General features: G+C 39.8%; 1 protein-coding gene across 1 annotated transcript in view; it reads left to right on the plus strand.

The window, feature by feature from the left end:
- The window catches only part of PALB2 (partner and localizer of BRCA2), a 28,419-nt gene that overhangs the window by 1,165 nt on the left and 1,401 nt on the right, over positions 1-25,853 (plus strand). Inside the window, exons 2-12 of the mRNA XM_041746901.1 lie at positions 1,675-1,734; positions 2,074-2,176; positions 4,744-6,198; positions 7,995-8,866; positions 9,202-9,273; positions 12,677-12,838; positions 14,259-14,344; positions 15,342-15,503; positions 16,506-16,622; positions 22,004-22,091; positions 24,650-24,798. Of these exons, the coding sequence (XP_041602835.1) occupies positions 1,675-1,734; positions 2,074-2,176; positions 4,744-6,198; positions 7,995-8,866; positions 9,202-9,273; positions 12,677-12,838; positions 14,259-14,344; positions 15,342-15,503; positions 16,506-16,622; positions 22,004-22,091; positions 24,650-24,798 (3,326 nt within the window). The remainder of the gene's footprint in view (positions 1-1,674; positions 1,735-2,073; positions 2,177-4,743; positions 6,199-7,994; positions 8,867-9,201; positions 9,274-12,676; positions 12,839-14,258; positions 14,345-15,341; positions 15,504-16,505; positions 16,623-22,003; positions 22,092-24,649; positions 24,799-25,853) is intronic.

The raw sequence follows: 25,853 nt of genomic DNA on the forward strand, positions 1-25,853 counted from the left end.
TCATGAAAGACACACACAGAGACACAGGCAGAGGGAGAAGCAGGCTCCATGCAGGGAGCCTGAGGTGGGAGTCGATCCCGGGTCTCCAGGATTAGGCCCTGGGCTGAAGGCAGTGCCAAACTGCTGAGCCACCCGGGCTGCCCTCATTCACAGTAGTTTATCAGTCCACTTACCCAACCTGCCTTCCAGTAGTAGGTGAAACAGGTCTATTTACAAGTCAACCAGATAATTCTCAGGTGTTGATAAGGTAGTGATAAATCAGATAAATAAGCATAGAGAAGCAAACTAGCATAGACATTAAGAGCACAGATTGGGATCCCTGGGTGGCACAGCGGTCGGGCTCCCGGTGCATGGAGCCTGCTTCTCCCTCTGCCTGTGTCTCTGCCTCTCTCTCTCTCTCTCTCTCTCTCTCTGACTATCATAAATAAATAAAAATTAAAAAAAAACTTAAAAGCACAGATTCTATTGGATCATGCCATTTATAAACCATGTGATCTTGGACAAATTGCTGCTTTAAAAAAATGATTTTATTTATTTATTCGTGAGAGACAGAGAGAGAGAGGCAGAGACACAGGCTCCACGCAAGGAGCCCAACGTGGGACTTGATCTGGGGTCTCCAGGATCAGGCCCTGGGCCAAAGGCAGCACTAAACCGCTGATCCACCTGGGCTGCCCCTTACTTTTCCTTTGAATTCCCCAAAGCTAGCTCCTTCCTCCTTCAGGTCTACACTCAAATGGTAGTCCTCAGAAATGCCTCTTTGGCCATGCGACCTAAAGTAGCTCAGGCACTTTCACACGTCCCTGTTGATCTGGGTATTGATTATCATGTGATATCATCTTATATGTTTATTCATTTTCTTGTTAATTCTATGAATCCCTCACTTGTGTATAAGCTTGACAAATCTGTTTCTACCATCTAAAACAATAACTGACTCATAATGGTTATCGGTTATTGTTCTAGGTACTATAGATACCTGGACCATTAACTGACAGGAGATTCAATTGTTTTTTTTTTATAATTTTTTTAATTTTTATTTATTTATGATAGTCATAGAGAGAGAGAGAGGCAGAGACACAGGCAGAGGGAGAAGCAGGCTCCATGCACCGGGAGCCCGACGTGGGATTCGATCCCAGGTCTCCAGGATCGCACCCCGGGTCAAAGGCAGGCGCTAAACCGCTGCGCCACCCAGGGATCCCCAGGAGATTCATTTGTTGAAAGAATGTCTGAGGATGACAACTCCTGCTACCTTCAGGGATTTCACAGTGAGATGGGGGAAACGGAAGTAAACAGACAGCATAGTTTAAGTATTGTGATAAAGGAAGAACAGTGGAGATGTGGAATGTCTCACCTGGATTTCAGGAAGGACCTAGAAGTCTACCCTGGGGAAATAAAAATCTACGTTGAGGCTTAAGAATCAGGACTTAGCTACATGAGTTGTGGAGGAAATGCTCCAGGTGGTAGGAACCATTTATGTAGAGGTGCTGAGGTACAAGGTACAAGCTTGGTGCCTTGTGAGAACTGAAAGTATTGTGGGCACCTGCTATTCCCTCCACTGTCTATTGCTGAGGGTACCTGCTAAGCGGTGTATACTGGGGTCTGATAGGCAATGTATCCCTTCTCTCTGACTCTTCCTTTCTACCTGCTCAGTATTGTGTGATGTTTTTCTTCTTCCAGTTGAAGGAAAAATTAGCATTCTTGAAAAGGGAATACAGCAAGACACTGGCCCGCCTTCAGGTAAGTGAATCTTATTGTCTCAAATTGAGGTATCATAGTATGAACTATATACCAAAAGTTCTTTTTGTTTTTTAAGATTTTATTTATTTACTTATGACAGAAAGAGAGAGGGAGGCAGAGACCTAGGCAGAGGGAGAAGCAGGATCCTAGCAGGAAGCCTGAAGTGGGACTTGATCCTGTAACTCAGGGATCACGCCCTGAGCTGAAGGCAGATGCTCAAACACTGAGCCACACAGGGGTCCCTATGTAAACAATTCTTAAAGATAATAGTAAAGCCTTAAAAAAAAAAACCCTCCTTTTTCTTAAATTCGTTCCTTGAGCTGTTTTTGTTTTCTTTAGCGTGCTCAAAGAGCTGAGAAGTTTAAGAATTCTATTAAGAAAACAGCGGAAGAACATGATTGCTTGCTTCAGCAGGATACTTCACCACAGCTAAACCACTCAGGTAAAGCTAGCCCATTTACTTCTGCTTGCTTTATTATTAATTTTCCAGGTATATTTGCTTATGATTTTTTTCTCACAACCAAAAGATGATAAGCAATCGACTCTTTTTAAAGTGTATACATAATTCAGTGGTTCTTTGTATACCCACAAGATGGTCCAACCATCATCATTATCTAATTCCAGAACATTTTCAGCACCCTGAAAAGAAGCCCTGTACCCATAATACCCTTAGCCCCTGGCAACCACTAATCTACTTCTGTTTCTGTGGATTTAACTATTCCAGAAATTCCATAGGAATGGAGCCATACAATATGTGACCTTTTGTGATTGACTTCTTTCACTTAGCATTATGTTTTCAGCAATCGTTCCTCCAAACCTACATCCAAGCATGCATCAGTACTTCACTTCTTTGTGCAGCTGAATGCTAGCCTATTGGTTAGATGTATCACAATTTTTTTTTATAAATTTTTATTTATTTATGATAGTCACAGAGAGAGAGAGAGAGAGAGAGAGAGGGAGAGAAGGCAGAGACACAGGCAGAGGGAGAAGCAGGCTCCATGCACCGGGAGCCCGACGTGGGATTCGATCCTGGGTCTCCACGATCGCGCCCTGGGCCAAAGGCAGGCGCCAAACCGCTGCGCCACCCAGGGATCCCAGATGTATCACAATTTATGCATCATCCATTCATCAGTTAATGGACATTTTTTTTTTCTAGTTATGAATTTGGGCCATTATGCTGCTATGAACATTCAAATGCAGCTGTGTGTACGGATGTATGTTTTCTGTTCTTTAAGGTATATACTTAGGAGAGCAGTATTGCTGGGTCATATGATGATTCTCTGTTTAGCTTTTTGAAGACCTGCCAAACTGTTTTCTGCTACGTCAATACCATTTTACATTCCTACAGTGATGCCCAAGGGTTCCAGTTTCTGCACATCCTCACCAATACTTGTCATCTTCCATTTTTAAAATGCTAACCATCCCAGTGGACGTAAAGCGGTATCTAATTATAGCTTGGATTTACATACCTAGTGACTAATGATGTTGAGCATCTTTTCACGTGCTTATTGGCCATTTGTATATCTGCTTCAGAGAAATACCTACTCAAGTCCTTTGCCAATATTTTAATTAGGTTATTTGCCTTTCTATTGTCGAGTGGTAAGTGTCCTTAATATATTCTAGCTATTAGATCCTTATCAGTGACATACTTTGTAAATATTTTCTCCAATTCCATGAGCAATGAACTGTTCTTTTGTTCTTTTGGTTGAATTATTTATTTAGTTGCTCTTTCCCCTTTCAACTTTTAGAAATCATACTTATTGTGTAAATATTGGGAAGAAGTTTTTTTTTTTTAAATAATTAAGTATTTATATATGTACAGAGAAAAAATCCGGCTGAAGTATTCTAAAAAAAACAATGGTCATTAATTATGTTAATAAGTAATTTATAATCATAAAATTGGAGGCTATTAAAATGGAAAGGTGGTATTAAAATTATTTGACCCCCCAAAAAAGGACATGTAATAAAAAATTAGGTGAGATGGTGGGGAGAATGGGAAGATGTTGTTCAAAGGGTACCGTGTTTCACTTATGCAGAATGAATAAGTCCTACAGCTTTGTTTTTTTTTGTTTTTTGTTTTTTTTTAAATTTATGATAGTCACAGAAAGAGAGAGAGAGAGGCAGAGACATAGGCAGAGGGAGAAGCAGGCTCCATGCACCAGGAGCCTGATGTGGGATTCGATCCAGGGTCTCCAGGATCACGCCCTGGGCCAAAGGCAGGCGCCAAACTGCTGCGTCACCCAGGGATCCCAGTCCTACAGCTTTGATACACAATTAGTTAATAATACTATATCATATACTCAAAATTTGCTAGAAGAACTGATCTTAAGTGTTCCCATCCCCCCCAACACACACACAAAACCATAACTATGTGAATGATAGATTTTTTTTAAAGATTTATTTATTTATTTGAGAGAGAGAGTGCAGGAAGGAGGAACGGGGGGAGGGAGAGAGAGAGAGTCCCAAGCAGTCTCCCGCAGAGCATGGAGCCTGATGCGGGGCTCAAGCCCATGACCGTGAGAGCATGACCCAAGGCAAAATCAAGAGTCAGGTGTTTAATGGACTGAGCCACCCAGGTGCCCTAGAAATGTTGGATTTTTTTTTAATATGTTGGATATTTTAATTAGCTTGATTGTGATAGTATTTCACATAGTATTTCACATATACCCATATGAAAACATCTTTTTTATACCTTTAATATATACAATTTTTATTTGTCAGTTGTACCTCAGTAAAGCTGGGGGGAAAATCTAAGAGGAAAGATGATTGCAATAAAGAAGAGATAATCTTTTAGTTTAAAATCGTTTTTTCCAGCACCATTCTGTTTGTTTACATTTACTTAAAATTATTAGTGTTAGAATATTAAAAATTTGAACTTTGATCTGTCTGAATGAAATATCAACTCTTTCTTAAATAAATGTATTTTTATATAATATTTTAAAATAAACAATTGGATTTTTTTGCTTCATTTAAAAGGAAAATATTAATTATATAATTTTTTTTCCTCAGAATCTAAAAATAAAGTATCTCCTTGTGACACATTGCAATTTAGCACTCATCTGGATGAAGAAACTGGAGAAAAGACACCTATCACATTTGACATTGAGCCTGAGTCCTTCAACCCTGAACATGGCTCTGTGGAAGAATTAAATATACAAAGAACAGGTGATATCCAAGAACATTTTCCCTACTGGGTCGGTTGCCCTGGTGTTGAGAAAAGGCAGAGTAAGCTGCTAGGGAGAAGAAAAAAGCAGAAGAGAACATTTACTTCACAGGCAAGAGACTCTTTGTTTGACACAGATTCACTCATACTGTCTGGAAAAAGACTAAAGGAACAGGAAGAAAACAATGGAGAAAATCCTAGGACACCTATAACTAAAAGAACTTACCTTTCAAATTCTATGTCTGACATTCCTGGTTCTCCATCACCAGTGACGGAAACTAATGTAAGCGGTGTATTAATTCCACCAACTGCCAAACCACAAAGAGATGTTGATGCACTTATAAGAGGAAATAATTTCCCCATGGTGCCTACACTTGCTTCATTTACTCTGTCAAATAGCAGTAGCAGTCATCACCTTGAACATAAGCCTCCTAAAGATGACTGGGAACTTATTACTCACAGTTTAAAAAACATTAATCCTGCTTCACCTGTAAACCTAGAGGCACAAGTGAAAAAAATTACGGTCTCTAAAGATAACCCAGGTATAAGTGCAAGTGGCCAGCTGCCTCAAAGTCCTGACTTAGAGCCAGATAATTCATGCTCTCCAAATAAACTCATTTATGATAACTTATCAGCAGATGAAAACCAAAACTTAAAAGGACAGAATCACACAGAAGAGTCTTTAAAATTTCCCCATAACACTCTTGATGATAGAAATGAAAGTCTTCAGGAAAATGAGGTTTTAAGTCAATCTAAGAGTCTTAGCCCAGAAGTAATCTCTCCTGCTTCTACAGAAAATCAAACACATTCTTGCACAGTGCTTGAAGGCCTTCTATTTCCCGCAGAATACTATGTTAGAACAACACGGCGCATGTCAAATTGTCAGAGGAAGGTAGCCCTGGAGGCTGTAATTCAAAGTCATTTGGGTGTCAGAAAGAAAGAGTTTAAAAATAAAAGTAAAGACGCAACTAAAAATTTAAACCTTTGCAGTGAAGAGACTGACCAGAGTGAAATTAGGACTTCTGACACATGCACAAAACAATCAAGTTCAAGAAGATCTCAAAAACATCTGTCTTTAACTGAAGTCCACTCTCCCACTGGGCCAACTGAAGATAACCTTCCCAGGAAAGCAGTTACCCATCCATCTGGTGGAAGACGCAGAAGAAAAAGAAAGTCAATCTGCCCACCTGTATTAGATCATCATGAACTACTTTTGCCAACTCCTAGCACATCAGGTGTTAATAGATCCAAGGAAGAAATCACCTTACACAAAGATCAGAATGAAAAAGTAATTATTCAGGGTAAGAGAACACTCTGGTTCTGTGTTAGATATCAGCAAACTTTCTGTAAAGGGTCAAATAGTAAGTATTGTCTTTGTGCTCTGTTACAACTAGTCAAATATAGTGGGAAGGTAGCCACAGACAACATATAAATGTGTGGCGGTGAAACTTTATTTATAAAAAAAGGCAACTGACTGCTCTGTGGCATTGGAAGATAGGCTTTGGCCTATGAGTTATAGTTAATTAACTTTTAATGAATTAAACCATAATCAGTGCTTGCTTTGGCAGCACATATACTAAAATTAAACCATAATCATTATGACTTTTTTATTGTCATCTTTAAGCCAACAAGAATACAGGGCAATCAGAAAGTAGGGCAATCTAGTTATAAACTGGGAACTTTTTAAATGTACTTTGAAATAATCCACTGTGATTATAGTAACCTGCTGCTACATTAAACATTTTTTTTTTTTTGAGATGACCTTCACATTACATAAAATTAACCTTTTCACTGAAGTGAACCATTCTCTGGCATATAATAAATTCAGTGTTGTGCCACCAGGGCTCCTACCTAGTTCCAAAACATGATCATCAGCCCAGAAGGAAACCATATGCCCTTAACGCTCCCCATTTCCTTTTCCCTGCTAGCCCATGGCAACCACCAATATGTATTCTATCTTATGGGCTTACTTGTTTTGGATATTTCTATAAAAGGAATTAATACTTTTTGTGTGTGGCTGCTTTCCCTTGACTTATTTTCAAGATTCATCTATGTTGCAGCATGTACCCTGTTTTATGGCTGAATAATATTCCGCTGTATGTATGTACCACATTTTATTCATTTATTTGTTGATGGATGCAACTCTCCCCATCTTCAGCACTCCTACAGCTTTTGGCTTCTAGGCATGCTGTGACAATGTGCCTGCGGAGGTGGTTGGGCCAACTTGATCTACATTTTGAATGGTATAGAACACCAGCTGCCTTAAGAGTAATAAATTAGGGCAGCCCAGGTGGCTCAGCGGTTTCACGCCTGCCTTCGGCCCAGGGCATGATTCTGGAGACCCAGGATTGAGTCCCCAGTCAGACTCGAGCCTGTTCCTCCCTCTGTGTTTCATCCTCTGTGTGTGTGTCTCATGAATAAATAAATAAAATCTTAAAAAAAAAAAAAAAGTAATAAATTACTCTCCTTGAAAAGGTGACAAGTTTTCTTCAGTGAGAAGAACCAGCATTTTGTAAACTGCTCTGGTAACCTGTTGGAATCAGAATTTTATAATTGGAACCATAGTTTTTTTAGAGCAGGAAGGATTTTAGAGATTCTTAGTTCAGGTCCTTTATGAGAGAACAGGGAAAATGAAGTGAACTGATGTACCCAAGGTAACTGGATCAGTGGCAGAGCTGGGACCAGAGGGACCAGAGGTTGGTCTTCCTTCTCCCAGCTACTGCTGTCAGCACTGTACTGTTTTTGGCACTGCCAAAGGAGAACTGCTAGTTAGCCAGCTGGCTTTTGGACCATTCACTGAGGTTTCACAGTCCTGGGTGGGAAGAGTGGTGGATGTTTTGTACTGTATTGGAGTTTAAAATCTCACTCTGTGTTGGGCATTGGATTTTTTTTTTTTTTAAGATTTTATTTATTCATGAGAGAGGCAGAGACATAGGCAGAGGAAGAAACAGACTCCACGCAGGGAGCCCAATGTGAGACTTGATCCCGGGACTGCGAGATCATGCCCTGAGCCAAAGGCAGACACTCAACTGCTGAGCCACCCAGGTGTCCCTGGGCATTGGATTTTTGTTGTTAACTTTGTTCCTTTCTATTTTAGGGAAGAAAGATCACTGTCAAAAAGAAGACTCCCTTTCTTCCAGAAAGAATGGTTATCTAGCTTTGGATTCTGCTGTGTTCAAGGCTTCATTTCATGAGAATGAGATGCTAAGTTTAAAGCGACTGTCATCTTTTCTCAAAACCACAGACTTTCAGTTACCTGATGAAATCTTTGGACCTCTTAAGCTTGAAAAACTGAAGTCCTATTCAGAAAAAACAGTTGAGCCTATTGTATCGAAAATGTATGCACAGAAGCATCTTAAGGAGGGAAACTGTATTGTTTTGGAAGAATTGACTCCTACACAAATTGATACTGAAATGAAGGACTTGGAAGAGGAAATTCTGGTTCTCCCAGAAAAAGCACAACCTAAAATGCCAAGCCTAACAAGCCGGTCTCAGAAGAAGGGTCTTTCTTCATCCATAATACTTTTTACTCCTTTAAATACCAGTGCCCCCGAGAACAGTAACAGGCCGACAGACATGTGTTCGCCCACTTTCCCCATCTTGGGCACAACTCCAGCTTTTGGCTCCCAAGCACTCTGTGAAAAAGTGTGCACAGAGACTGTCAGACCAACTTGCTCTACACCCCAACTTCCTCACTTAAAAGACAGTGATCATGTGCTTGCTTCGGCAGCACATATACTAAAAGACAGTGATCAGAAACAACTCGACAATTGGACCAACCTGTCAAAACCAGATAGCACTCTGGTTGTGTCAGGTCGAGAAGGACAGCCTTCCTGTGACTGTGATTCTGGTCCCCAGGCAACACCTCTTTCCACTGAGTCAGTCCCTTTCAAAGACAGTCAGCTGTGTGGAAATCCACAGCCGGAGTCATGGAAACAGTCCACTGAACAGGAACAATCTGCTTCCCTGGTGAGATCTTCTATGAAAGAGTGAAATATCTCAGTGAATTTAGATAGCATATTACTTTCTTACATGTTGGCTTCTCAGTGTTTAAGAATAATTTAACATGTCTCTTTGATAGGACTATACTATAACCTGTTAAGTTCAGTTGGGGGAAGTTAAAGTTAATGTATTTTTTAAATATGGGGGATCCGATTCCCTTTCTTGTCAAGGAAGCAGTCATATGGAGCTTTGCTCTTGTTATCAGAGAAGGTAACATATATCGAGTAGACATGATGATGAATGAGCAATGCAGGAAGACATCTATAAAGCCTAGATTAATGGTGTGACTTTTATTTCCACAGACTGAAGTAGCAGAGCTTCCTGCTTGTCAAAGCTCAAACCCAGGCCACCTCCAATTGGTTTCAAAGTTAAAGGTCAGAAGACTGTTCCATTATGTGTCTTGTGTCTTACATGTAAAAAATTTAATGCATTGCTAGGAAAATTGAGAAGAATTTGATCTTAACACTACCCAGGCGTTCCCCTCATTCTTAATTTAACATTGTTAAATAAACTTGGTGAAACAGATTCAGAAAACATTTAAATTCTTTGTTTTTTGCAATATTTAGCTGTATTTATATTTTGAGATCTTCTCTGGAAGAAATTTCTATGTCAGGATATTGCCAAGAACAACTTAAGCTAGGTAACTCAACTTTGTATCTAAGTCAGGCATTTTGGGGCACCTGGGTGGCTTGGTGGGTTGGTTAAACATCAGCCTTCAGCTCAGGATGATCCTAGGATCCTGGGATCAAATCCCACGTCCAGCTCCCTGCTCAACAGGGAGTCTGCTTCTTTGTCTCTCCCTCTGCTCCCCTGCCCTTGCAACCATTGTTTGTATGCCCTCTTTCTTTCTCTCAAATAAATAAAAAAATAAATCTTTTTTTATATATATATTTGAGCGTCATTTAAAAACAATTTTTTTTAAGATTCTATTTTTTCATGAGAGACACAGAAAGAGAGGCAGAGACATAGGCAGAGGGAGAAGCAGGCTCTCTGTGGGGAGCCTGATGTGGGACTCAATCCCAGGACCCTGGGTCCAAGACCTGAGCTGAAGACAGATGCTCAACCTGAGCCACCCAGGTGTCCCTAAACAAATCTTTAAAAAAAAAAAAAAAATCAGGTATTTTGACAGAGAGGGAGAAAGTCACTTATGGCCCTCCTATCCAAATGGTGTAGTGTTTCTGGAAGGATCACCTATGATGATTTACAAGAAAATGGGTAACAGTTGTAGATTATAATGAATGGTTGAGATGCGTGGGTGGCTCACTGGTATCTTATATAATAATATATTACTTAACAATTACTATAATATATATTAATTAGTGTATATACTAATATATATAATAATATATATATGTAATATTTATGAGAAATACAGTTAAAACATTGTTAGTGCTATTTCAGTAAATCCCAAGAAGTGGATTGGACCTGTGTCCTAGTTAAGTTTTTTCATGGTACTTGAAATAGCATGGTACAGAACATGGTTTCCCAATCTCAGTACTCTGAACATCTGGGGCTGGGTAATTCCTTGTTGCAGGGGCTGTCCTGTGCATTGTAGGACATTTAGCAGCAGCCCTGCCTCAACCCACTAGAGACAGTAGCACTCTGTCCCTGGTTATAACAACCCAAAATGTCCCAGGTGTGGCTAGATAGCTGCCAGGGAAAGGTTGCAAAAACACTCCCAGCTGGGGACATCTGGTCTTCTTCAAAAGAAAGAGCTTGAAACCCACATAAACGTTTTCTGCCGACTACTGGCTACATGATCTTGGGCAAATTATTTACCCTGTGAGCCCCAGATTCCTTTTGTATAAAGATATATAGTAACAGTCATTCCAAAGCTATTCTTGAATCACTTTTAAGAACATTTCTTGGGGATCCCTGGGTGGCGCTGCGGTTTGGCGCCTGCCTTTGGCCCAGGGCGCGATCCTGGAGACCCGGGATCGAATCCCACGTTGGGCTCCCGGTGCATGGAGCCTGCTTCTCCCTCTGCCTGTGTCTCGGCCTCTCTCTCTATCTCTCTGTGACTATCATAAATAAATAAAAATTAAAAAAAAAAAGAACATTTCTTAAAGAATCAACCATTTCATTTGTATTTTTCTAACTTGTAGGTAAAAAGTTATTTATTCTAATAGTTTTTTTTTTTCTTGGTCTGTTTGTATTCGCTTACATATGCTCTATCTCTAGTCCCCATTTTCTCAAGTATTTTTTTCCTCTATCAAACTTAAGAGATTTACCATTCCTTTGGTAAAAACCCTAGTTTTTGGTTGTATTGATTGTTAATTAGGTTTTTTGGTTTCCTGTTTGACTTATTTCTGGTTTTGCCCTTAATAATTCCTTCTGTTTTTCATTGTGCTTATTACTTGCTTGTTCTTTTACTAACCTCTTGAATCTGTTTTTTTCCTTGAATTTTTCTTGTTTTTTGATCAATGCCTTTATGATTATAAATTTCTTTTGGACATACTACTTTGGCTATGCCCTGTGAATTTGGATACATAGTGCTCTCTTTGTTTATTTGTAAGTACAGTTGACTCTTGAACAACACAGGTTTGAACTGCACAGGCTCATTTAACATGCTGGCTTTTTTTTTTTTTTTTCCAGTAAACACAGTACAGAATTGTAAATGTATATTCTTTCCCTAATGACTTTCTTAATATTTTCTTTTCTCTATACTTTATTCCATATAGTACATAATATAACATATCAAGTATGTGTTGTTTATGTTATCAGTAAGGCTTCCTGTCAGTAGTAGGCTATTAGTAGTTAAGTTTTGGAAAAGTCAAAAGTTACATGCAGACTTTGACTGTGTGGGAAGTCAGTGCACCTAACCTCCAGGTTGTTCAGGGGTCAACTGTAATATGTTTCAGTTTTATTCCCTCTTTAAACCATGGGTGGTTCATCAGGGTGTTTCGTTTCCAGATGGGCAGGTTCTTATGGGCTGCATTTTGTGATTAAATCTGAATCTCTTCCACTCTGGAGCTATACATTTTTAGATCTTTTATGATATAAGTGTGGAGAGGGCAGATTTTTTTAGTTACTTGAGAGCCACAAACCTCTTTCTTTTTTCTTTTCTTTAATTTTTCTTTTTCTTTTCTTTTCTTTTTTTTTTTTTTTTAGGATTTTATTTATGAATAATCTCTCCAGCATGGGGCTTGAACTTACAACCCCAAGATCAAGGGTCACATGCTCTACCAACTGAGCCAGCCAGGTGCCCCGCTCTTTCTTTTGACCTATAAAAAACTTTAATTAGGGGGATCCCTGGGTGGCTCAGTGGTTTGGTGCCTGCCTTCGGCCCAGTGCGTGATCCTGGAGTCCCGGGATCAGGTCCCACGTCGGGCTCCCTGCATGGAGCCTGCTTCTCCCTCTGCCTGTGTCTCTGCCTCTCCCTCTCTCTGTCTCTCATGAATAAATAAATCTTTATTTTTTTTATTTTTTATTTTTTTAAATTTTTTATTTATTTATGATAGTCACAGAGAGAGAGAGAGAGAGGCAGAGACACAGGCAGAGGAAGAAGCAGGCTCCATGCACCGGGAGCCCGACGTGGGATTCGATCCCGGGTCTCCAGGATCGCGCCCTGGGCCAAAGGCAGGCGCCAAACCGCTGCGCCACCCAGGGATCCCCCAATAAATAAATCTTTAAAAAAAAAAAACTTTAATTACATTTAATTACATTTACTTGGTATTTCATTTAATCCTAATAACCCAGCAGCTTTAATACATATTCTTTTTATGAAACAGATCCCAAGTATGGCTTTAACATAACTGCTGTTGCTATTTATTTCAGAATCCTTCTGGTTCCTGTTCAGTGGATGTGAATGCCATGTGGTGGGAAATAGCGGGTTTCAAAGAGCCATGTATCATAACTGCCTGTGAATATGTAGTTTCTCTTTGGAAACCTCTCAATACTTTGCAATGGGAAAAACTTTATTCCTGGCACTTTACAGAGGTAAGCCAGAATCTTAGAGCTGGGGGCAGTTTTTGCAAACATTTACATGGTAATGTCGCTGGGCAGCTTACCAAGAATGGGACCCATGACCATGTAAGAACAGAGATGAGTCCTTTTTCCTACCATATCATTATGAAAATTTTCAAACCTAGAGAAAAGCTGTACAGTGAGCACCCATATACCTACCCACCATCAAGACTATAATGAACATTGTGTTTTATTTAAAAATTTTTTAAAAATCACTCAATTTTTGAGAAACAGATTTTTATGCTAGATGTATTAGAGATTTGAATTTTGTGTCTTTTCTGACTCCTAAGTTTGCTGAAACCTGTGTTCCTTACACCCTCACCAAAGCATTCCTCCTGCTTCTTTTCTATATGTATTTTCTTCTAGTCCTTGTCCATCTTCATAGTTTACATACTCTCTATCCTGGTGTGCCTAACACTTTTAAATTTGCTTTTTTCTCACTGAACATATGAACATTTTTCCATGTTTCTATATATCCATACTTCTTTATTTTGAATTTTATTTTTCCACCTTTATGGAAAAATGACTGGCAAAATTGTAATCTGCTTAAGGTGTACAAGCATCCAACTCTTGGTTTGGGCCCAGGTCATGATCTCAGGTCCACACTCAATGCAAGTCTGCTTGGATTCTCTTTCCCTCTCCCTCTGCCCCTCTCCACCATACATGCGCATGCTCTCTTGCTCTCTCACTCTCTCCCTCTCCTTCTGCCTCTCAAAAAAATTAAAATAAAGGGACTCCTGGGTGGCTCAGCGGTTTGGCGCCTGCCTTTGGCCCAGGGCATGATCCTGGAGTCCCAGGATCGAGTCCTGCATCAGGCTCCCTGCATGGAGCCTGCTTCTCCCTCTGCCTGTCTCTGCCTCTCTCTGTGTCTCCCATGAATAAATAAATAAAATCCTTTTTTTAAATCTAAAATAAAATAATAATAACAAATGCATTAGCTCACATAGTCCTTTTTTTTTTTTTATGAGAATGCTTATGATCTACTCAGTAAATTTCATTGTTTTCCAGTGTATCCACAGCTTCTAGCACTGTGATTTGCATAGTGGTGCTAAACAGATACTTATATATGTGAATAAACTTACTTTTTGAAGAAACATTTTAAATGGCTGTACAGTGTTCCATTTGTCCACATGGCAGGATTCATTTAAATATTCCTTTATTGTTAGAGGTGTAGATCATATTAAATAAATGCTGTGATACACATAGTTTTGCATATGACTTATTTAGATTTACCTTATAAAAAGAGGATGCTGAACTTTCTCATATTTGTCCCATATTTGAAACTACCCTGGTACAGTGAAAATAAGAGAGGATGTGACAAATTTTGGAAAATTTAGATTAATTAAAAATGAAACAACCAAATATAATTTTTGGCTCTTTTGGTTTTATTTAGGTTCCAGTATTACAGATAGTTCCAGTGCCCGATGTTTGTAATCTCGTGTGTGTGGCTTTGGGAAATTTGGAGATCAGAGAAATCAGGTATGTGGTTCTCAAAAAGTAGTTTTTTCTTTCCCTTTGTCTTTGTCTCTGTCAAACTTGTTTTGAGTGCAAGTTGTAAAGTAGGCTTGAATCTTAAAAGAATCTAAATTTAGGGGTGCTGAGCTGGCTCAGTCAGTAGAGTATGTGACTTTTTTTTTTTTTTTTTTTTTTTTTTTTTTTTTTTTTTTTTTTTGAGTATGTGACTTTTGATCTTGGAGTTGTGAGTTCAAACCGTACTTTGGGTGTAGAGATTACTTAAAATAAAATCTTAAAACAAAAAAATCTAAGTTTAGATCCAAGAGAGGTTTTGAAAAACCCTATCAATTGAATAATATCCCTTACTAAAGTTTCCATTTAAAATTGGAACTTCAGGGAGCCTGGGTGGCTCAGTGGTTGAGCATCTGCCTTTGGCTCAAGGCATGATCCCAGGGTCCTGGGATCAAGTCCCACGTCGGGCTCCCTGCATGGAGCCTGCTTCTCTCTCTGCCTGTGTCTCTGCCTCTCTCTCTGTTTCTCATGAATAAATAAATAAAACCAATCAATAAAATAGATAAATAAATACAGTTGGAACTTTAGGGACATTTGGATGGCTCAAGTTGATTGACTTTTTTTTTTTTTTTTTAAGATTTTATTTGTTTATTCATGAGAGACACAGAGAAAGAGAGGCAGAGACACAGATAGAGGGAGAAGCAGGCTCCATGCAGGGAGCCCAATGTGGTTCTCCATCCCTGGACTCCAGGATCACACCCTGGGCTGAAGGCAGACATTCAACCTATGAGCCACCCAGGCATCCCAGCTCTGACTCTTGATTTCAGATCAGGTCATGATCTTAGGGTCATGAGACTGAGCTCCACACCCAGTGTGGATTCTGTTAAAATTCTCTCTTCCTCTCCTTTTGCCTCTCCCCACTCTATAAATAAATAAATAAGAACTCAGTCCTTTCATATGAAAAGGCTTACTCCTGATTTCTCCATATTTTCCCTTATACTTGGTTTAGGTCATTACTTTGCTCCTCTGATGGTAAACGTGAAAAGCAAGTACTACTGAGTTCTGGAAATATAAAAGCTGTGCTTGGCCTGACAGAGAGGAGGCTAGTCAGTAGCAGTGGGACCCTTTGTGACCAACAAGTAGAAATCATGACTTTTGCAGAAGATGGAGGGTAAGACGGTTGATTTTAATCATTAAGAATGCTTTTATCGCAGGCTTTCAGAAAAAGTCAGATCACTAGCTTCTTGTTTTTCTGGGCTTTAGGTGTTATATAGCAGGTTCTGCCCAAACACTAGGAAGCTTGACGTGTACCAGCAAGGAAGCTAGTGGAGTGGACGGGCTCAGCAAACATAGTTCTTCAGTCTGTTTAGAAATCTCTGTGTACCTTTTACATATCACAAGTGTCTCAGGATACCAGACTTTTCTTATTCTGCACTTGGTTAATTCTTTCAATTAACATCTAGATGCTGACATTGTGAATGTATTATGTCTAGCTCTGAGCTCTTTCTCAGCCTTTAGACCTGCATGTCTATTTATTAGACATCTAGTGGGTATTTCAAAATACCATGTTGAAAACGGAACTCCTAACATCTTCTATTTCTATTATACACTTGTTACCCTTTATTATGATTATCTGTCTTTTTTAATAACAGAGGGCATGGGCCTAGTTTGTCTTACTTACTCATGATCCGTTGTAGTAATCTAGGCAAGAGACATATAATTGCCTGCTTGAATTAGCAAAGTATTAGTGGAGACGGGGAGAAGCAGGCAGATTTGAGAAAGAGGAGACTAAAATCGTTAGGGCTTGGTGATTGAACAGGTAGAGAGGAAGGAGACAAGGGTAATGTCCAAGTTTCTGCGTTTCTCACTTGGGTAGACAATGGTAAAATTCGCTGAGATAGAAATGCAGAAAGAAACAAGATTTAAAGAGAGAACTGGCAATTTTAATTTTGAATATGATGAATTTGAGGTGCTTGCAAATATATCCAGGTAGGTAATACGAGAGTAATATATGTTCATTGGAGAAATTTAGAATACACATTTTCTAGTTGAAATTTTTTCTGGTATTAGATTAGTGTATATTATGCATAGTTCAATAATATGTACAAGGCAAGGGCTGCTTAGAAAATGTGTTGGTACAAAATGCTGATTTTTAATACCGTTTTAAATGCAGAAGCAAAGAAAAACAATTTTTGATGCCCCCTGAAGAGACTGTATTAACTTTTGCCGAGGTCCAAGGGATGCAGGAAGCTCTGCTTGGTACTACTATAATGAACAACATTGTTATTTGGTAAGCTTTCTCTCAAGGCCCTCCATTTCCTCATCTGTAATATATCTCTAATTTCACAGAGTTGTTAAGACTAGATAAGAGACTGTAAATATGACTGTTTGGGGGTACTTAGATGGCTCAGTCAGTTAAGCAACTGACTTTTAAGATCAGTGTGAGTAGACTATTTTAAAATAAAGGAAACTTTACTCTTGTCAAAAATGTACAATTTTTTCTGCTTCTGGTTAATGGCTTCCACCAGACCAGTTCTCTTATCTCACATAACAATAAACTCTGGACAAAGTAAAAAAACAACTATCTATGGGCACTGAGGAGCAAGAAAAAGAACATCCTGGAGAACATTCAACAGGAAATATCAGTGGACAGTTTTCCTGTTCCTTTGGCCTTTAGCTAGAGGGGCGAGCCCTAGTCTGTGCACTGGGGGACTAAAAGCCTGATAAAAAACCTTCTGTTTACTGGCTTAAAGAACCAAAGGAGAGTTCAGAGTGAAGTGGCTAGAAAGTGAGGAAGAGATCCGGAAATCCCCCAAAAAGAGAGAGCCAGAGGATGAGCCTCAAAATCTTTGCCTAATCATCTGGCTAGTCTTTAAACTACATGTGCACAGAGCAGACTCAAAGCAGCCCAGGTAAGGCAAAAAGTAACTGAATTGGGTTTTCAGCAGGTTGGAATTTTAATTGAGCCAAATTAACTGTTTACTAGGGGAAAACAATCAGTATTTTCCCAAGGAATCTAACAGAATCCAGAGTGTATGTGATGTGTCATTAATAATGCCTAGAATATGGGATCCCTGGGTGGCGCAGCGGTTTGGCGCCTGCCTTTGGCCCAGGGCGCGATCCTGGAGACCCAGGATCGAATCCCACATCGGGCTTCCGGTGCATGGAGCCTGCTTCTCCCTCTGCCTGTGTCTCTGCCTCTCTCTCTCTCTCCCTGTGTGACTATCATAAATAAATAAAAATTAAAAAAAAAAATAATGCCTAGAATAGGGGATTCCTGGGTGGCGCAGCGGTTTATCGCCTGCCTTTGGCCCAGGGCGCGATCCAGGAGACCCGGGATCGAGTCCCACATCGGGCTCCCAGTGCATGGAGCCTGCTTCTCCCTCTGCCTGTGTCTCTGCCTCTCCCTCTCTCTCTGTGTGACTATCATAAATAAATAAAAATTAAAAAAAAAAAGCCTAGAATACGATCCAGAATTATAAAATATATGTGTTTAGAGGAACCAAATTAATGAATTTATTTATTTTTAAAGTTTTATTTATTTATTAATGAGAGACACACAGAGAGAGGCAGAGACGTAGGCAGAGGGAGAAGCAGGCTCCCTGTAGGGAGTCTGATATGGGACTCCATCTCAGGACCCCGGGATCACGACCTGAGCCAAAAGCAGACGCTTAACCACTGAGCTGCCCAGGTGCCCCCAAATGAATGAATTTATAATAGAAGACCAGATTCAAGGAGTCCTTAGCCACCTTTCTTTCCAGACCCAAGGAGAACCATACCTGGCCAAAGGCATTTTCAAGGTTAATTGTATTTTTTTTTTTTTAAGATCATTTTTATTCATGAGAGACACAGAGAGAGAGAGAGGCAGAGAGAAAAGCAGGCTGCACGCAGGGAGCCACATGTGGGACTCGATCCTGGGACTCCAGGACCATGCCCTGGACTGAAGGCAGGCGCCAAACCTCTGAGCCACCCAGGATCCCAGGTTAATTGTATTAAGAGAATAGTTGATTTTTTTTTTCTCCCAAGTCCTCTCCTTTAACTGGTTCCTTAGGGCCAGGATAGGTCTTGGTAAGACAAGTTGTGATATTAATATCCCTGCTACCCTACCTCTTCTGTCCTGTCCAACCCTAAGCCTTTAGGAATAAACTAGAGAAGCGTGGTCCTTGAGAGAATCTTTGTCCCCTCCCCACCAGGGAGCCTCTGTAATTTGACCATGTTGCAGTCTGCCAGGAAACCCTATTTTCAGATGGCCCTCTGTCCAGAGCAGCAAGTTTATACTTCTGGCACTTTGCTCAGTATTTATGCATGGAGGTCTTATTTGAGGACAATATTCTTTACAAAGTTGTCTTTTCTATTCTTTTTGGTGTTTCGACAGCCCAGTCCTTCATTATTTGGTTCCCAGACTATGTAATCTAGTAATTGGTCTCCTTGCCATTAATCAATATCCTACCTCCAAAACTTCTATTATACTATTACTGTATAATATAAGATAATTATGTTACATTGTATTATAATATAATATAACATTTTTCTCCCAGTCCTCTCTCCCCAAGAAACAAAACCTTCAGGGAAGGCCGTATTTGTTTAATTTCTTCAGCTCCCTTTTCCCCAGTGCTTTGGTATAAAAATTCCTCTTAAGAAAAAAAATTTATCTTCATCTAGTCCATACTCCTTAGCTCCCAGTTTTCTTCCCATCCTTTAGTTTGCCCTTTTTTTAACAGTAACCTTTTGGCATTTTATAAATGGATCACAACAGAATTGGAAATTGAGGAGGGACCTCTCCACTTAGCTTCTAAGTTGAAGCTTAAGGAATATCTACAGCCCCATTGTTGCCCTAAGCTCTGTTGTAATACCTCAGCCTTCATTGACATTTCCCTCTGTGAATTCGTATTGCCCTTATTTTTTTTTTTTTTAAGTTTTTAAATATTGGCCTTATTTCTAACTTAGCACAGGCTACTTTGTCTTATGGAAGTCTTTGAAGATAGGTACATATCTTCTATCTATTCTCAGAGCCTGCCTTAACACCTTATTTAGGGTATTTAAAGATGTATAGATCATATTGTCTATCAAAAGCTATCATTGAGGGCAGCCCAGGTGGCTCAGTGGTTTAGCACCACCTTCAGTCCATGGCGTGATCCTGGAGACCTGGGATGGAGTCCCACATCATGCTCCTTGCATGGAGTCTGCTTCTCCCTCTGCCTGTGTCTCTGCCTCTCTCTCTCTTTGTGTCTCTCATGAGTAATAAATAAAACCTTTATTAAAAAAAAAAAAAGCTATCAGGGGGATCCCTGGGTGCCTCATCGGTTTAGCGCCTGCCTTTGGTCCAGGGCGCAATCCTGGAGTCCTGGGATCGAGTCCCGTGTCGGACTCCTGGTGTGGAGCCTGCTTCTCCCTCTGCATCTCTGCCCGCCCCCCCCCCCATCTATCATAAATAAATAAATCTTTTTTTTTAATAAATAAATCTTTAAAATATATATATATTTATCATTGGGAACCTGGGTGTCTCAGTGGTTGAGCTTCTGCCTTTGGCTCAGGACATGATTCTGGAACCCAGGATCGAGTCCCACATCAGGCTCCCTGCAGGGAGCCTGCTTCTCCCTCTGTCTGTGCCTCTGCCTCTTTCTCTGTGTCTCTCATAAATAAATAAATAAAATCTTTTTTTAAAAAATAAGCTATCATTTGGGGTACGCCTGGGTGGCTCAGTGGTTGGGTGTCTGCCTTTGGCTCAGGGCGTGATCCCGGAGTCCTAGGATCAAGTCCTACATCGGGCTCTCTGCATGGAGCCTGCTTCTCCCTCTTCCTATGTCTCTGCCTCTTTCTCTGTCTCTCATGAATAAATAAATAAATCTTTAAAAAAACAAAAAAGCTATCTTTTGGGGCGCCTGGGTGGCTCAGTCAATTAAACATCTGCCTTTGGCTCAAGTCATAATCCCTGGGTCCTGGGATCGAGCCCCACATCAGGTTTCACCTCATTGGGGAGTGTGCTTCTCCCTCTCCCTCTGCTCCTCCTCTTGCGCTCTCTCTCGCTCTCTCGCTCGCTCTCTCTCCCTCCCTCCCTCTTTCTCAAATAAATAAATAAAATCAGGATACCTGGATGGCTCAGTGGTTGAGTGTCTGCCTTTGACTCAGGGTATGATCCTGGGGTCCTGGGATCGAGTCCTGCATTGGGCTCCCTGCAGGGAGCCTGCTTCTCCCTCCACTTATCTCTGCCTCTCTGTCTGTGTCTCTCATAAACAAATAAAATCCTTAAAAATAAATAAATAAACCAATAAATAAAATATTTTTAAAAAACAGCTATCATTTACCTTCTGGGCTCTATATACTTTTATATTTACACATAGTAGTTCCTGTTTAACTTCTGATGTATTAAATCTCTAAAGCATCATGTTATACTCAAGGTTCAAGTGGCCCCTTTTGAAACTCTTGCTGAAGGTCTAAATATTTAATCTTGATTAAGCTGTACTAACTGAGCACCCATCTTTCAATCATTCAATAGGTATTTGAGTAACTACTTATATATCACTTTCTATGAGAAATGTAGATATGAATTCTCATTCCAAGGCCTCTAAAACCTAGTAAGTAAATGAGATTGTTTTACAATTCAAAGTATATAATTCCTTTTTTTTTTTTTCAAAGTATACAATTCCAATACAATTCCTTTCCAGTTTAGACAAAAGAGTGAGAGAAATTCGGACGGGGTACTTTGGGACTTGGGGGGAAGAGCAATTACTAAATAGAGAGCATGTACTGACCTCTGTAGGGCTGAATCCTTTGTTGTTCCTGGCGAGGAAAACCTTGCTTATGTACATTTAGTTTTCCTTCTTCAGTTTTTATGTCCAGAGCCTGGTCCACAGAATGTTCGAAGTGTTGGTCAAATGAACACATTACACCCTGTTACAGTCTATATTAAATAAAAAATGAGGCATATGGACAGTACTGTAGGGAAGTGAATGAGAGGAGATTTCTGTGGATTGGTGCAGACTGGGAGAAGTGAGAGAGTCTAAGTTGAGCTCCTGCTGCTGGGAGGAAGCAGGACATAATCAAGGCTATAAGGAAGGGAAGGGCATTGGTGGATAACAAGGATGGGACTTGGTCAGTAATGGGGAAGGTGTTTGGACACTAGCTTGAGTGAAGGTGCAGAGCCAGGAATATGCATAATGGGGAACAGTGAGTAATACAGTATCACAGCACTGGATTCATGAGGATTATAAATACCACGAAAAAGAATATAGACTCTATCTTGTGGGTAATGGGAAACCAACTGAAGGTTTTTCATCAGTAGCATCCCAGGTAGAGCAGTTACCAACATCACAAATGCCCAATAATGCTAAGGAGTGTAACAAAATCATAATGCTAGAGTCATACTGTGTGCCTGATTTCAATACCTAGTTAACTGAGGTAAGTGAAAACTTCTCATGGAGTTTGGAGAGATTTATTCCTAGTGATATAGCAGATTGAATCTAAGGCTGAACTGTCAAGTTAAACTACTGGCAGTGTTAACCAGTAGTCCTTATTTTTTAGCTAAATCTGTAACTAAACAAAACTAAGGTACCATATCCCTTAGTTTCTCCCTTGGTCACTTCCTGAAAGGATGCTGCGATAAATAAAATATTATGTGAAAACCAGTTTGCTAGAAGAATGTTAACAGCTTCCTTATTTTTGGTATCTAAGGAATTTAAAGACTGGTCAGCTCCTGAAAAAGATGCACATTGATGATCGCTACCAAGCTTCAGTTTGTCACAAAGCCTATTCTGAAATGGTAAGTGATCATCTATTTGGACTGCTTTGTCTCTGTTTTGTGTGTTGCTAATGGTCCCACTGAGTAACAGCAGTAGCTTAGTAAGAAGTAATTAACAGAACCTCTCTGTTGCCTGTTTTTGTCCAAACTGAGTTACAGCATTTATTCTTGCTTGAAATTTGTGGATGAAGATAAGTATTGGTATAATATGACAGCTCAGTAAATTTTCTGGCTGTTGTGACCTAAAGGCAAACATTTATTTCTAGCTGTGAATTTATACCAAGAAATAGCATGCCTGTTACCAGACTTGACTCCCAACCACATTGCCATAAATGATTTATGATGTGACTGAGTGCCCTTAGAGAGATGGATTAAATGGTCCTAGACATGTTTTTCCCTTAGGCTTTAGTGTTGTCACATAGAAACAAATAGCTTCTCAGCCATTATGTTGGTAGACTTGGCTTATGGTCTAGTTTGGACATCTGAACAGGCTGAAGGCAGATGCCTAGGAGTCAGGGGTAACTTTTCAGTACCCACAATCAAGCCACAAGCAAAGGCAGTAGGTAGCTCCATGCTTGTATGGAAACTGACTTTCCCAGCCTCAGCCGCAGCTGTGTACACACCACTACCTCAGGCTTGGAATGCAGAGATGCACCTTTCCTGAGGATCTGTGGACTCAAACTCAGAAGCTGTGTGATCTTAGATAATCTATCACCTTACTTTGAGGCTTTTTTTTTTTTTTTTTTTTTTTTTTAAGATTTATTTATTTGAGAGAGCATGGTGTGTGGGGAGGGAGCAAAGGAAGAGGGAGAAAGAAACTTAAGCAGCTCCACACTGAGGGCAGATCCTGACGTGGGGCTCCATCTCATAACCCTGAGATCATGACTTGAGCCAAAACCAGGAGTCAGAGGTTTAACCAACTGAGCCACTCAGGTGCCCCAAGGCTAACTTTTTTCTTTTTTTTCCTTTTTTTTTTTTTTTTAAGATTTTTATTTATTCATGACAGACACACAGAGAGAGAGAGGCAGAGATACAGGCAGAGGGAGAAGCAGGCTCCATGCAGGAAGCTCGATGTGGGACTCGATCCCAGGTCTCCAGGATCACAACCCCGGGCCGAAGGCAGCGCTAAACCGCTGAGCCACCAGGGCTGCCCAACTTTTTTCATCCTTAAAATAAAAGGTTCATAAAATAAAATTTCATCTCTGGAATTATTACATTTACCAACTAGGCATTGAAATGACTTTACAACTTTGTCATTACAACATTAATGCCTACCTGATAGTAAAGCATTTAACAGAGAAAGGTGGGAGATAGTACGTAAAGGTTCTCCATGAAGCCATCTTTCAGAAAGAAGTTAATATTATTGTGCAGGAATCCGCAAACTTTTTCTGTAAAAAAGACCAGATGGTTAAAAAGGGAAAAAAAAAAAGACCAGATTGTAAATATCTTCAGGTTTGCAGGCCACATGGTCTCTGTTGCAACTGCTCCGCTCTGCTGCTGTAGCACTAAAAGTCTGCCATAGATAAAATGAAAACACATGGGCGTGGCCATGATCCACGTAAACCTTTTTGGACAATAAAACATTCTAGAACTTGAATTTCATTTCATATGATTTTTTTCATGCATCACAAAATATTTTTCTTATCTTTTTTTCAACCATTTCAGAATTTAGAAACCATTCTTAGCTCATGGGTCATACAGAGAGAAGCACTGAGCCAGATTTGGCCTGTGGGCCACAATTTGCCAACCCTTTTAAATATATGCCATCTAACCTTTTCTTGACTCAGGTTTCTAAGTGATTTCTTCTCATTATAATAATGCAGTCATTCTAGAAATGTATAAAATAGACATGAATGTTATTAATCCCATACGGCTCTATAATTAATTTTCCCCATTTTACCCCCAAAGAGGATTACTTTCAATATGTAACATACATATATATCATATATGTGTAGGTATGTATGTCTGTGTGATATGTATGTCTCCACGCACAATAATTTTATTATTAGAACATGTGATTTTAAAGCCAGGGGAAGTCTGTAACACAGTTTCCCATGAAGACAACCATAGGTGATGGTGTATTTTCTTGGTCACTCTTACTCTATAAGTGCAAATAGGCTATCTGCAGACTGGCCTAAAAATCCAGTCACCACTTAAAAGATTATTTTTCTGGGAAAATGTGTTCCAAATTTTCAAAAATCAACTTACCAATGAATATCTGCAGTTTGAGGACTCCCTCTGAATGTTTATATGCCCTCTTTCCCTGTGACAGCATTTTCCCAAATGGTTGGCATGAGATATTAGTTGTATCTAAGGTGGAGGAAATTAACAAGTCCACTAGTTCCCACTGGCAAGGCTGGCTGAGCCCTGTGCTAAAGATGCCACATGTCCAGCTCAGCAATAATCTCAACAGTTTTTACCTTAAAAAAAAAAAAAAAAGCTAGTGATTAAATCCTGCATACTCAAGAGACTGTAGGTCAATTTTTGTAATTCTTTGGTTTTGTCTTTCTGTCAACCCTTTGTTTTCCCCACCGCACAATTGCTGATTTATTTGGTTATTAATTTTTCTCTTAAATTAGGGGCTCCTGTTTGTTGTTCTGAGTCATCCTTGTGCCAAAGAGAGTGAGCTGTTGGGAAGCCCTGTGTTTCAGCTGATCGTGATTAACCCTAAGACAACTCTGAGTGTGGGGGTGATGCTGTACTGTCTTCCTCAAGGGCAGGCTGGAAGGCAAGTGTGTGCTGCTGTTCACTGAGTATGACATTTTGGAAGGCACGTGTGCAAATACAAAACCCAGATATTTTTGTGTCACTTAAATGAATGGAAACCAAGCAATACTGCAGATCATAAGAATGTTAAGAAGCAGGAAGAAATGTAAAGCTTAGTAGATCTGAGTCGAACCCCAGATTCCCTACATTCTGATCCCCACCAATACGGGGTAGGATACGTATCTTATGTGTATTCAAACCCTGTCTTTTCCCATAACAAAACCCACTTTGAAAAAAAAACCCACTTTGAATATAAACAATTAGTTTTCTCGACATAAATGACCTTTCCATAAAACCTAAATTAAAGTTTTAAGTTTAAGTTTAAACTTAAGTTTAAACCTAAATTAAAATTTAAGTTTTAAGTTATTTAGGAAGGTATCTTTTACTTTGGAAATGGAGTGAGTCTCCATCATGTAAGCAGTTGATATTTACCTACTGACTGATGAGAAGATCGATGTATCAGTGATACAGTTATTGGCATCCCAAGGATTATATAAGCTTTCTAGAGCTCTGAAGCAGTGCTGGTATCATTAGGCCAACCCAGCCACATCTGAACATGTCATTCCCAGAGATTACCTTTCTTTACATTTAAAATCAGGAGCAAAGACTGAAAATAGATCTAGTAGATCTAGCTTTAACAAAATGCAAAGATAAGTAAGTTTGATAGATACAATGTATGTTCCTGTGTTTCTTTAGGTCTTGTGCAAAGCTGGCTGGATCAGTGTTCTAAAAGACTATCTCTCTCCCTCTGCACTTAGCCAGCTGTGGTATTTCTGCAACTGTTCTTAGCTCAACGGGAACCTCATAACTATCATCTGCAATACGTGCTTCTATATAGAACTTGTTTCTTTGGATTTGAAGAGAGAACCATAGTCACTAGTTCTCTTCAATTGAGGGTAAAGAGAACTACTCCATCAAGCATTTCCTTCGTCACTCTTCAAAACCATTCGTTTAGCAAGCCCTGAAACCTCTCTGGTGCTGATTCTGTAGAGGGCCATATTGTTTCTAATCTCATGG

Source organism: Vulpes lagopus, chromosome 3, assembly GCF_018345385.1.
Source record: "Vulpes lagopus strain Blue_001 chromosome 3, ASM1834538v1, whole genome shotgun sequence".
Classification (NCBI taxonomy): domain Eukaryota; kingdom Metazoa; phylum Chordata; class Mammalia; order Carnivora; family Canidae; genus Vulpes; species Vulpes lagopus.